This window comes from Mycteria americana, chromosome 4 (genome assembly GCF_035582795.1).
Source record: "Mycteria americana isolate JAX WOST 10 ecotype Jacksonville Zoo and Gardens chromosome 4, USCA_MyAme_1.0, whole genome shotgun sequence".
Taxonomy (NCBI): Eukaryota; Metazoa; Chordata; class Aves; order Ciconiiformes; family Ciconiidae; genus Mycteria; species Mycteria americana.
The window spans coordinates 10,577,590-10,591,179 of record NC_134368.1 but is presented as its reverse complement, the minus strand read 5'-3'; the positions used below and the strand labels follow the sequence as shown (position 1 = coordinate 10,591,179).

The following is a 13,590-nucleotide window of genomic DNA, read 5'->3' as shown; positions in this document are numbered from 1 at the left end:
CCTACACATGTGGTCAGGCAAAGGGAACTTTCTTTGCTGTACGGACAACACAGACCTACAAATACATGGTTTCATGCTGTTTCGTAACAGAAAGCAATGTCAAATAGTGTCTAAACCTACTTCCAGTTAATTAAACAGCAAAATTGCCATAAATTTCAATGGGTTTATAGTGAAAACAGTAGTCTCACCCACATGCAGCAGAATTTCAACAGTTCAAGCAGCAAGTGGAAAACGTTACAGCAATTTTTTCACCATTGCAATCTACAGACCAAATTCTCTTCTGCCTTGTAATTCATGGAGTCAGACTTTTTCCAAGCAGATATAAAATTCTCTTAAATTACAGTCACAATGCTGCTTTCTTCACAGCCTTGTATTTTGTCTCATCCCTGATGCCTGGACCAAATGGCAGTAAAATGTGATCTGTGTTTCAGCAATGTTCAAGAGCCACGTTACACTTGCATATCTGAGGCAACAAGATACAGACTAATAAATTATCAGGTGTGATGTATATGTAGTTTTAACACAACCCTGTAAAAAGACTTAAGCATAATCCTTATTTCAATCTGAATCACTATTACCCTCTTAAAAGGAAACTGTAGCTGACATCTTTTGCCAAGGAATAAACAGACGACAATATTCTTCAACCCTCCTATATGCTGAATAGCTCTTACTCAAATAGTTCAATTAAAATCAATGGGACCACTTGTGTGCGTAAGTGCTATTCTGCAGGAGGACTGATTACAGGCTTCAGTGCTTTTGGCCTGAAGATGTAGGAATGTGTGATCACAGCACAGCTTAAAACTACTTGCTCATGTTAAAACCAACCAGTTTTAGGCAACAGCTGTGCAGCAGCTATCTGAGATAAGGAGGCAAAGTTAGCAGTGCAAATAGGATGCTGTGGACAGGAAAGGTGCTGAGCTCCTTCCTGTTCAGCCTGTATGCCAGGAGCCAGGCTATTCTGGTAGATGGCTTCTGTGTATCCAAATGACGAAAGGCAGCTGAATATGCTGGCAAGGGTTGGAAAGCTGGCAGTAACTCTGACTGCATTTCTGAGAGCCTTCCACTGTTTCTGTTTTCAGCAGGTTAGACTATTGTGTAGAGTTTAGTAATTCTTTTAAATCTCCATGCATGTTTTTGCAGTCCTGCTGTTTTCCTCTCTTGCACGTGCACTGTAAGGGGTCACGGATGTATGTGCCAGACACATTTTTACGGCATCTCTGGCATCCCATTTGTATGATCTTTTTCATTCCGATGCATTTCTTGCCATACTTTCCACTACAAGAGCAAGACACTTTTCCTTCAGTTGTAGTCATATGCTGACATTCTTCTGACTTACAGCCCTGATGGCAAGAAGAAAGAGAACTGAAATCTGCTTGAAATGGCAGCTAGCTTTAGGAAACCCCTCCCGCACCAGTGGTGGTGGTAAATCCCACAGCGGGCACACCAAGAGCCCCCTTCTTGCTTTAACATGCACAAGGACCCAACCCAAGGGCCTGGTGATGCCCAGGGCCCTCCATTTGCTGACGCCTGCGGAGGAAGCTGCTGCTTTTTTGCTCTCGACGCCTGCCAAGCTCGCCGGGCGCTGCCATGAGGAGGCATCTGCTCATGGCCTGCTGCCCCACTTCCCTCGCCTTCCTTGCAGGAGTCTCTGGGGCTAGCAGTGACCCCGGGCCACGCTTCCCTCCCCATGGCCTGGAGTGAGCAGCACGCTCGGGAAAAATACACAGGGAAAAATAGTACTTTTTTGTGTGAAAACCGCCCGAGGCTGATGGGACAACACGCGCTGCAGCGCAGGCCCAACAGCTGGCACGGCTCAAGGCCTCTGCCGCCGCGGCCCTCCCCAGCGAGAGAGCGGAGCGCCGGCAGCACAACCGACCCGCACTGCCCCGCAAACGCCTCCCCTCCGCCGGGCTCTTTTCCGGTCAAGCGGCTCTGCGCCCCTTCCCCGCCCCGGCCGCCCCCGCGCGCATGCGCAGCCCGCCCCGGAGGGGCGTAGCTTCGCTTTCCCTCAGCGCCGCCCGCCCGAGCGCGGCGGGCCGGGGAGCGTTGGCGGGAGCTCCGGGAGGGAGCGGCTGCGGGCGCCGGTGCCCAGCGGGGGGAGGCCGCGGGGTGGCGGTCTGACCTGGGCCGGTAATGAGGGTGACGGGGGCGGGGGGGGCTGCAGCGCCCTGCGGCTGGGGGCACGCCAGGTTGGGGCCCGGCAGCGCCCTGGGCGGGCGCCTGCAGCCGTGGTTATGGCAGCAGCGGGTTTCCTTCACAGAAGTCGGCGCTCCCCAGGCCTGGCTCCGGCCCTGCCGCTGGGGCGGCGGCGTGCGGGGGCGGCCGGGCTCCTCCACCCCCCGCCCCGACTTGTTCCTTTTTTATTTCCCTCTTTTTTTTCGCGGCTCAGCAGGCCGGCGCTCCTGGCGGCAGGTTGGCCGTTAACGGTAGTGGCTGCTCCGGCACCGGCCGAAGCGCTCCTCAGCCCAGCGAGCGTGTCGCGTCCCGCGCGTGTGAGGGCGGGCGGCGGGGGCGGAACCTGGGCCCGTCCCGCCCCTCTGCCTGCCTCTTCCTCACAGCAACGCCGCGCCTCCACCCGCCCATTGGCTCCCCCCTTCCTGCCTCCCCGCCTCCTGCCGCACGGCACGCACCTCCCACCCCATTGGCTCCTTCCCCGCCCTCATTTGCATGGCGCCCCACGCACCAATCGGCGGCCGCTACCTGCTTAACATGCAAGAAGCCGGCCACTCAGCGAGCGCGGGGGCCGGGCCACCACGTGCTGTTGCTAAGCTTCGGCTTCTAAATTGTTACTATAGTGGCCAGCCAATCGGAGGGGGAGATGGGGATCTGTCAACATTCCCTGCCCCAGCCAGAGGAAAAGGGGGGGTGCTCTGGCTGCCGGTTGGCCCGGCTGCCGCCCTGCATCCCGCCCCCGCACCAAATCGCGATTTTCTATTGGCGGCGCGGGCTGCCCGTCGCCTGTGTGTCAAATGTAGGTTGAGAGAGGTGCCTTATAACCGGGGGCTTGGAAGTCCCCCGCGCGTGAACTCGGCGCGGTGCGCGACGCGGGGCGACGGGGGGCTCGGGGCTCAGCTCGGCTCGGCTCGGCTCGGCTCGGCTCGGCTCGGCTCAGCTCGGCTCGGCTCGGCTCGGCTCGGCTCGGCTCGGCACAGGCAGCCATGGAATTGAACTCTCTGTTAATTCTCCTGGAAGCGGCCGAGTACTTGGAGAGAAGAGACCGAGGTACTGGGCGCAGGCGGGCAGTCAGTCAGTCACCCGCAGGCGCTCCCAGCCGCTCTCGGCCTTTGTTGTGCGGCGGCGGCGGGCGGCCCGGGCCGGGGGACCAGCCCCGCGCCCTCACCTGCCCGGGCGCCGCGGGATTGACCCGGGCTTCGCCAGAGGCACCGCGCTGGGGGAGGAACAGTGCTCTTCTCTTTGCCTTTTTTTTAAAAAAAAAAATCGGTTATTTTTTTGTCAAGCTCTGGATGGGGATGGTGTGTGTGTTGCAGCGCTCAGGATACCTCACACTTCTCTGTGTGTGGCAGTCGTTGATTGTATGGCAGTGCTCCCCTCCCCCCCCCCAGCGCAGCGTGACAAGGGTTTGCATGATCCGCCTCGTTTTTAATGTGCACTCAAATAATCCTCCTAATTTCGGCACTTTTTTTCTTTCTTTTTTTTTTTTTTTGGTTTACCCAGTTGTTACATTTTTTTTTGTCTCGCTTCTTTAAGAGATGCCAGAATAAAATCCAAACAAATCAACCGGAAAAAATTCTGTTCTTTACCCTAGCGTTCCTGCAAAGGAGGAAAAAAATGCATGGAAAAAATATATTGCCACTAATGCTGACTTTGTCCCTAGAAGCAGAACATGGCTATGCATCAGTGTTACCCTTCGATAGTGACTATTCCAGAAAGAAAACAAAGGCAGGCACCATGGCCAGAAAATCCCAGAATAACAGGTAATAGACGCACCGCTTTTTCAGAATGAATCGGCAGCTTTTCCAATGTGTCTAGCTTATGTGCAGCGCATACATTTATTAAAAATAATAACTAATCCAGTGTCTTAGTTTCCCACATCCCGGTAGTCGCCATTTTTTCCCTGGATGGGCTTGGCTCTGTTTTGATCTCTCATATAAACACTGCCACGCGTACACCATCTCCTTAGTACTCACTGCACTTCTAAACCATCCGCCCTCATCGCTCCTTCTGCTCCGCGCTCACCGACAGCGGCTTTTACTGCAGATCTTAACACCATAATCGCCACCCAGACTTCTCTTTGCATGGCACTAATTTCCCCCCCCCGGCATTTATTTATAAACCACAGGCAGCGAACCGGCCGCCTCCCCCATCGAAGCCACAGCAGATGCAGCCTCCGGTTGCAGCACAGCGGCGGGCTCTCGAAGGGGGAGTGTGTGTGGGGCAGCGGGGGGAGACCCACCCATGCACTTGAACTTCTCCTGTAGGTATTAAGCCAGAAGGTGCTGGAGTGAACTTGACCTTTCCAGGGCTTCTGCTGCACCGCCGGGTCGCCTGCTCGCCGCATGCAGATCCGTTGAAGTGCATGACTCGGTCGTTATTTATCACGATTGTTGTCCGCCTTTTTGCCATGGTAGTGGTGGTTTTGTTGTTTTCCCCGCAGCCGCTACCTGTGCTGCGATGGCATGAGCGGAGGGCTGCTGTGCGCAGGCTCTCTGCAGCTTTGTTTGCTGCTCGGGCAGCGGCTGTGTACGTGCAGGAGGCTGTCTTACAGGGACAGTGCCGGCCCCTGCCTGGGAGCTCCTCCAGTCCTGTGCTGTGCCTGCTCTGCTTTGCTCTTCCAGGGCTGCTCCGGAGAGGACCGAGAACCGTGCCCAGCTGGGCCTGCTTCACCCTGGAGTGGCAATGCTCTCCCCAGAGCAGGCTCTGCTCTGCACGGTCGTGTTGGATGGTGGCTCCTGTAGAATAGCCTAAAATGAACTCGGCTTGCACGTGACTTGTTTTCCAAATGAGCAGTGAGTCTCAGCGGGCCTGCTCCGCTCTCGCTCCTCCAGCGGGCATCCCGCATGGCAGCAGGCAGCTGGGTCTGCTGGCCCTGGGGAGGCATGGAGCAGAGGGCCAGCGGCTGCTCGTGGGGCACCGGAGGTGAAAACTGAAATCAAAAGCTGACGAGCTCCCTCCTTGAGAAAAACACGAGCTGGTGAGCACCTTGCTTGTGCCTACTGCGGCCGAGCAATGTGTCTTGAAGATAACTGACGGGGAGCAAATTGTTCCCCTGTGCCCCTACTCCAAGCAAGGCAACCATTTCAGGGGGTATTAATTGCAATACTCCTACCTTTTTTGGTTTTAGTTGAATTCTTTGTCTCATCTTGGAGCATAGAGAAGACGTCAGTTCATTTTAAAAAAGAAAGTCATCAGGAGTGGGAGGCGTGTCTTATTTCCTGAGACACTTTGCTCCTGAAGATTTTTAATTATTTTTTGACAAAGTATGCTTGCTGCCTTTAAAAAAAATTCACAGTTAACCAAAACAGGTCTCACAGGATTTCCAGCTGTGAACTGCTCGTTGAATTATATGAATTTTTTCTTTTCTGCCTCTTGCATTCAAGAAATCTGTGTTACTTACAGAGCTATTATTCCATCGTTTCCGTTCTTAGGTCTCTTGTCATCCGCTGCAAAATAGTTATTTGTCTGAACTGTAAGCTGCTTTCAGGAATTTTTAGGAGAGGATTTGTAATCTATCAAATACAGCAGAATTAAAAGATTTCTGGTTACAGATTTGCTAGCGTTGTTAAAGCTGAGGCATACGCGACTGCTTGCAGTTACCTTCCTGCTTTTCTTCTGCCTGTAGATTTATATTTACCTGTTCAGTCTTTTGCTCTGATTCTCACTCTGTAGCAGTGGCAACCTTCAAAAATGCCATCCTGCGGTATGCAACATATACATTTACTTACACTTTCTTTTCTTCTAGCTGCAGTGATTAGATTAGGGATGAGTCGTTTGTGTTACGGGACAGGATAATGCTTGTTGAGAAACAGTTTCAAGGGTGGCTGCCACCAGGATGGTGGTTTGCCTGGTTCAGCACGGACCCTGGGCTTGCTTGCTGGTGCGGGAAACAGAGGCGCGTTGCTTTAATGCAGCACCCGGCTATTTCAGGGACCGAGGTGCGGCAGCAGGGCACCTCTGCGTTGTACCTACCGACTGTACCCACATCTAGCAGTCACTGCTCAAGTCTGCCTGTGAGCTTAGATTTGAGGGAGAGAAATGATCCTTACATTTGAACATCCGATCTAAAATGCATGAAGTACACTAGCATCACTGGTTTATTGTTATTTGGAGCTTATAGGCTATAGGGTCCGAGCTCCAGACTAGAGTCTGAATTTTTGATAAGACAGTTAAATCTTCCTAAGCAACTCAAAGATTAACAGAGGGAGACGACTGGCCAAAGTTCAGAGGATTTGGAGTGGTCGTGGGTGATGTGAACCACCGGGCAAAGTGTTTGTCCATATTGTTCCACTTGAACCATTTTTCAGACGTGCTGGGTTTGGAGCATCAGATGCAGGCAGGCATGATTGCATACATGTCTGAAATTTATGCCTTTTCATTGCATTGTTTTTCTTACATATAAAAATACATACTTAAGGTTGGAGGAGTAAGAAAGGAGCAGATAACTGCACGTTTCAAAACTGCAGGGGCTTTGTTGTTGTTTTCATTATCTATTTTTGTATCCTGCTGCTTGCAGCATCTGATCAGATTAAAAAGTGATATATATATATGTTTTGGGTTTTTTTTCATGCTTTATGAGCTGTATGTATATAAAACCACGAAAAACATCTTCCTCCTCATTCTTGAAAAATCAGAAAAGAGGGGAGGAGGAGAAAAACTGTCAGATGTGAGGAAGCGTGCTATGCTGTACCCTTCTTCTTTGTTCTGTATTTTCTCCCCCATGTTGCCTGCCTGCAAGGGGGAGGAAGAGCATACCCCGTGTAGTACAGGTGTGCTGACGGGCCCCTGTGGGCTGGGGGACCAGGCAGGGATGGATTACAGCTGCCCTGTTGTTCAGCGAGGACGCTGATGGATGCCTCCTTCCTCTGCCGAGGTGGTGATGATGTTCATGTAAGAAATCATATCTTGAGACCTCCGTCCTCTTGTCGAAGGCTGGCGAGGCCCAGACCCACAGGAAGAGAAGGGGGAGGAAGGCTGCCCGCCCTTTGGGCAGGACACTCAGGTCTGGGCTAAAAGCTTGCCAGCCTCTCGACTGCGATTGAGAAGTAATTTTGACAGGTTTGGATTCATGCAGGGAAAAATACCAGCAGAATTGCATTTGATTAACCGAAATCTATATGCCTTCTGTTCACCACAGGCATTTAACATTTTTGCTTTGTCCACTCATAGCTTTGGATGAAAATTGGAAGTGGTCATTAGCAGTTTGTTGCTAAACAATATTCTTGGGGTTATTGGTAGCAATCAGACACAATTTTTAGCCATTTCTTTTTTACTTCTACATTAAAATTACTTGATTTTTATATGTTTTGTTCTCACTCAGTTTCCTATGACGTGCTCTTTCCCATGTCACACAAACCAAACTGCTTTGTTTTCTCTCTCTTTCCAGTTTGCTGTTTGTACTGTGTCCTCAGCTGAGATTCAGACTTGTTCCCCTCCAGTAATTTTGACCAAAATCCTCTGGCAAATGAAACTGGATTCTTGTTTTGCAAAGAGGACAGGAGATTGGAGAAAGGCACAAGATTGTCTTTTGGGGGGAGGTAAACCTAGGTCACATCTTCTGATAATACTTACCAGGTACTTGACCACAGCATAATAAATGTCTCTCCCTCACAGAGCAGTGCCTGTGGTTCCTGAAGCAGTGCCATGCAGTCTAATAATTCTTGTTAATGTGTAGCTGGAATTAAAGAAAAGGCATAAAATAAACAGCTGGATTTAGTGTAGTTGTGCCTTGGAAATGTTAATAACAAACATTCAAAAGTCCCCCCAAGCTTGCTGTTTGATCCAAGGAAATGGATAGGTAACACGTATGCAATGTGCTGAGGAGGAATATGATGCAAATCTGAAATTCGGTGACGTTCATGCACAAGGCAAAGCACTCTAACAGAAAACCGCGCTAGCCTGCAGATAACTGGGCTTTCTTCTGCCCTGGCTGTAATGACACTCACCAGGTGTGGGGTGGCTTGAGCTGTGCATGGGTGTGAGGTGCATGTCTGCCCGTGCATGGGGGAGCTCAGGCAACCACTTTGCCATGAAAGGGCCAGAAATAAGGTAAAATGAAAACTAAAATCTTCGTGTTAGATGCCAGTCTACTGAGGTCACAGTTAAATTTACTTGCAGAGAAAGGAACTGGACGTCGGTGGTGCAGTGTGTTTGGCCTGTTAATTTAGGAGCTGGTTTATTGGAGGAGGGGGAGCAAAATAAAGGCTGGTTTATAAATATATCTTCTGTATCAATTAATATTTTCGCTTATGTGTTATATAAAGAGACTCGTACTTTGTGCTGTGTTCTGGTGAACGGTTATATCTAGAAAAAGATGAAAGCTGCATTTGGTGTTTCAAATAAAAACAGAGCTTAATGTCCGAATTCCTCTGTTAGTGTTGGCTCATGGTGAGGGTCAACCTGTGGCCTGCAGAGCAAGCCCCTTGCTCTCTGCAGATGTTATTCTGTGCCACACAAAACAGCTTAGGGATCTGAGCCTGATTTTTATTTTATTTTTCCTTAATTTTTTTTTTTTTTGGTGGGAGGCTGAGAATAAAACGCTGCAAACCAGACTGTGCAGGCATGGCTCCTCTGCTTTTTTGCCTGGCTTTCTGAATTTGACAGATCCCTCTGGGTTTGCTTCCCCAAAGCTGGTGGCAGAGGGACAGCAATTGATACCACCGTGCTTGTTTTTAAAACATGCATTTTAGTCCCAATATAATAGAGCTCACCAACTGGTCTGTCACCCCCGAGGAACTGCAGTGGGTCTGTGATGCCTGGGAGTTGCAGTGCTTGTGCAATTGAGGAAAACAAATTGCCACCGTATTAGAAGCATGTTTGGACCTCGCCACCACAAACATGTGGCAGCACAAACTTGAATGAGGTACTGGACCCAGAGCTCTGCATCGAGTTTGTGCCAGTATGTCTGGTTCCCAGATCCCAGCTGAATCTGCAGGGCTGGTTAAATTTTGCTATGAGGAGAATGCGAAAGTCATTTCTAGTGGATTAATTCCATACAGACTGTTTCCTTGACAGGTTGTAAGTGATGTGTCCAGTTTAAAACAAATGGAAAAAACCCAGTGACCCAGGAGCAGTGAATACTGGGCAGGACATATACTTATGCCCAGTTTTATTGTTGCACCACTCCTCATCTCAGGTGATTCAGGTGGCGGGCTGTAACATTTTCAGGTGCGTCCCACGGCAGGTTATGTGTGCAGACAGGAAATTCCCTGGAAGCGAATCGGGGTCTTTCCAGCCATAAGCCGTGTAGCAGTCGCATCCAGACAAGACTGCGGGTATATGAACTACATGCTCTTGTGCACCAGCACGCTTGGGAGTGGGAATCAGATGCAGACACTTAGTGTGTAGCACCTTGTAAAACTTCTTGCTCTGTTTGTTCTTACTCTTTCGGCCTGGTGAAGTGCAAGGCAGTGTAGTTTGCATGTGGCCCTCCAAATGCTGTGCAACTTGAGGTGGAGTTGTGTCCTCTGCACATGGGTTGTACAACACCCTGCCGCCTGCACCAGAAAGCCCTGGCGCGGGCGAGGCTCTTGCCACCGTTTTCAGCATTTTGTTAAGTAGCTCGTCCTGCTCCCTATAGCTTCAAAATGCATTGGCAGCCAGTAGTGTATCAGTGACTCGCAGCTTGGACCTAGCTCTTATTAGCATTGGGGAAGAAATCAGCGGCATTGCTAATATGTCCCTGCTTTTGTCAGGAGCTGTGCTGCTTTTCTTCCAAAAAGATGCAGCATCTGGTGGGGCAAAAGAATGGAGGAGCAGGGGAAGGTAATTTAGTAACCAAACAGCGCATCACACATACGGTGAAACCTCAGCTCGGTATGCAGGTGGGCAGTTCCTGCTGGCTTACCTGTAAACTGGTAGAAAGTTACTCTTTTTGGGGGGGACTTGTCTTTTCTGGGTTAGTCTTATCATCTCAATTAGCGCCCATCCTAATTGTGATGAATGTTGCATCAACTACATGCTCAAATACAAGTACCTAGAAGTCTTGTTTAGGGGAGGGAGGGTGGTGGAAGGGGACAGCATTAGGGACTTGCTGTTGGAAGTGGCACAGCATCTTGCAAACCAACAACTGCATTTACTTGGCTCTTTCCTTTTCTTTCAAATCTTCTTTTGACAATTTATTCACAAAGAAAATTTAACTGCTACTTCATAGCTTGTGAACTGCTTGGCATTTGCTAAAGGGATATTAGGGCTATCTCAGGTCAACAGTGAAGTCTGAAGAGCAGCATTGCTGATCTCCTCCTGAATCTGTGATTTTGCTGATGATTTTTTGTTGTTGTTGGCTTTTTCCCTTTGTTTTTATTTGGACCCTTTTATTGACACCTTTCCTTCCTCACTGCTACCCCCAACCCTCCCAAGTTTTGCCTGGAGATACAGAACCTAGTATACTGAACTTAAGCTAAACACCAAAAGTCTTCCTTCTCTTGCAGCCACTTTTGAAGGGCTCCACCAGGCCATTTGTCTGAAAACCACAATCGTACATCTGTCTCTTCAATATAAATATATATATATATCCATATATCTTCTTAGTCCTGGTCCACACCTTATCTTTTACTGAAGTAATAAAAGACTGTTTTAAAATGGAGGTAGTGCTTGGGCTGCTGGTTTGTGTGTAGATCTTACATTTTTTTCCTCGCTTCAGGTTGCATGAAGAGCAGAAGGAGATGGCTATTCTTGCAATATACTGTGCTGTAGACAGTGAAGGAGAGAATAAACAATATTTAGGGAGAGGTTAATCTCTTCTGAAAACAAACCCAACAAAAAAAATAAACCTTCATGCTTATAATAAGGTATGTAGCCTGTTCTGTAGATGGAGCAACTGTCAGGTAAATGTCAAAACTCTCAGTTTTGATTCCTGGATAGGGCCTGATAGTTGAGGCATTAGTCAGCCTCCCTGCACCTTGTGAAACGTGTGGCTGGTGCCCATGTTTGCACACATCGACGAGGCTTCTGCGTCCCGAAGAGCTCTGCAAAGAGGCACATGTTTGCCGCCGCTCCATTTGGTAGCTGGCATGTGCCCCTCCAAAGCTGGTCTGGCAGGACGTATCCCAGGTGAACACCAGGGTCACCCTTCATATGCCAGAGGTGCCTTGTAGGTGTGCTGCACACAGGACTTGCAGCTGCTTACTGCATCCTCTCTTAACCCAGCAAAATGCTCTGTGCAGGCTGAATTTCTTGGCCAGTGGTTCTCCTGCTGGTGCAGCGGTCACCATGCATGCTCACTGGAGCTGGGTGTGAGCTCCACTACAGTAGGCAGGTTAGAATTGGCGAGTTACAGTGATCGTGTTTTGTCTTGTGCATAATTGCCAAAAATGTCAGGGAGGTCATGCCACAGGGCTGAATCTAGGCGAGCCTGTATTTCCTCTCTCTTCCAGAGCTCCCTGCAAACAGTGTCTTTGTGCCTTTGACAGGCGCGTTGGGGGTGTTTGGGGAGAATGGTTCCTCCTGAACTTACATTTTCTGTGTGTTTTCGTAAATGTTGGCGGATTTGGCACAGTGTTTGTCACTTTTCACTGAGAAAAGGTTTGAGCTATCTCTGTGTGTGTAGGAGTAGAAAATAAAAACAATATTCCCTTATTATGGTCAAATGGCAAAGGCAGTAAATCACAGCAAACCCAGCCTACCTTGACCTATTAATGTAGCACAGAATATGTGTAAAACACTTTCAGTGTTGCTGCATTGGTCAGGAGCACTTACATGGCACAGTAGGAACACATACGTTACCTGATTGTGGCTCATTTGATGCAACAAGTTAAAAAAAATTAAATTCATAGGCTCTTCAGAAACAGATACCAGGTAATGGTTGACATAGCTGATGTCTTGGTAACAATGCTGGGATGCTTTCCAGTGAAAATGGATTAACATCAGTGCTGAACCTTGTACCCATTTGAGTTTTCTTCTACCTGTAGAGGGGCAGATCGCTTAATTCCTTGCAGGATCAGGAGCTGCGCCGGGCTGAAATAAATTGCTTGTGGATTTGTTCATTGGTTATTTCTTTGCATGAGCTTTGCTTTCTTTTTTCTCCCCCTCTGTGGCCGGAGAGATGCTTTCATCATCAGTAACACCTAGGTATGCTGCAGCATCCAGCTGCATGCGTGTGCGCAGGGAGAGGCACAACGGCTTGCTGCTGGGCAGGTCGTTCATTTGGGCAGGAAGAATTTCTCACCCTGGGATGCCTCTGCTCACTTGATGGACTGTGCACTTACACCTCCACAAAGCCGTCGTGGTCAGCACATCATGCCCAGATGCAGGCAGGGATGGCAGCACGTTGCAGGAGAGCTGCTTTGACATAATCTGCCAGCCGTAGAAGCTGCCACCGCCTTTGTATCTTTTGATCCTTACCTACTGGCAATGTTTTTGGTTGGACAAAACTAAAGGTCTGGGAGGTTGCTGGTTTTGAAGCGGTGACAATAACTTAATTTTAGGAATGTTTTTAATCTGAGTTGTATAAATAAATAAAATTAATATTTCCAGCTGAATCAACTAAAAAAATAATCCTCCAAGAAGTTAGGGCTGCCTTCTAAAGGCAAAAAACCTGAGCCATCGATTGGGGGGGGGGGGGGAAATCTCAAATCATAGTAGATGATTGGAAGAGAATAGCATACTGATGTGGTCAGTTCAAGGACTGTGATTCTATTTTTTTTTTTTTTTTCTGTTTGTAGACTCAGAAGAATTAAGAGCATTCCTCTTTTTTTGCCATTAAGATGTCAACAGCAACAGCAGTGGTTAGCTGCTGATTTTTTTTCTGCTTCTCCGTGGGCTTGAAAGCTGGCTTTTTGGATGCTTTTTACTCTTACCTGTTGCCATTTAGATCTTCTAACACTTTCTGCCCCCTCATAATTTTTCTTCACAGATAAAAATCTTGTGGGCTGTTTTTATTACTAACCTGCTCAGTTTTTTATGTCCAATTCTGTCTCTGAATCTATTGAACGCTAATAAATGCAAATTTATTATAATTCCCCCCCAAACCCACGGTTTACTCATGGAAATTAAGTTGATACCTTGAAGTATCTAAGGGATGTAAAAATGAACCAATTTAACAGCGAAGCTGTTTCATAATCCATATAAATACATGTTTTAGAGAGCTCTTTTGCAACTTAAGCAGGTGTTGGCTTTTAAATATTCTAAATCTTGGTATCTATCCTTTTCTCTAATATTTCTTTTCTCTTTTTAATAGGTCATCACACAATGAACTAGAAAAACATAGGTAAGTCTTGAGAAAAAAGCAAATTAAAAGATGTATGGCTGACATTAGAATTACCATGCTTATTGAAGAATATTTTGTTGAAATTGTTTTGATTCTGCACTGAATAGCTTATTAAGTTGGGGTTTTTTTATCAACTAAAATCTAATAGGTATAATATTATTTGGCTTTTTTTCTGTTTTTTGGTATGCTGTTTTTGAAACACCCCTGAT

At 48.1% G+C, this 13,590-nt stretch overlaps 1 protein-coding gene across 3 annotated transcripts in view; it reads left to right on the top strand.

Moving 5' to 3' along the window:
• The first annotated feature begins 3,101 nt into the window (after window positions 1-3,101).
• The window catches only part of MXD4 (MAX dimerization protein 4), a 39,855-nt gene continuing 29,366 nt past the window's right edge, over window positions 3,102-13,590 (top strand). Inside the window, exons 1-3 of one of the 3 annotated variants that reach the window (XM_075499618.1) lie at window positions 3,102-3,222; window positions 3,767-3,935; window positions 13,352-13,381. In XM_075499618.1, coding sequence (XP_075355733.1) covers window positions 3,159-3,222; window positions 3,767-3,935; window positions 13,352-13,381 — 263 coding nt within the window. In that variant the 5' untranslated portion in view covers window positions 3,102-3,158. The remainder of the gene's footprint in view (window positions 3,223-3,766; window positions 3,936-13,351; window positions 13,382-13,590) is intronic. The other 2 variants (XM_075499620.1, XM_075499619.1) reach the window with 2 other exon arrangements.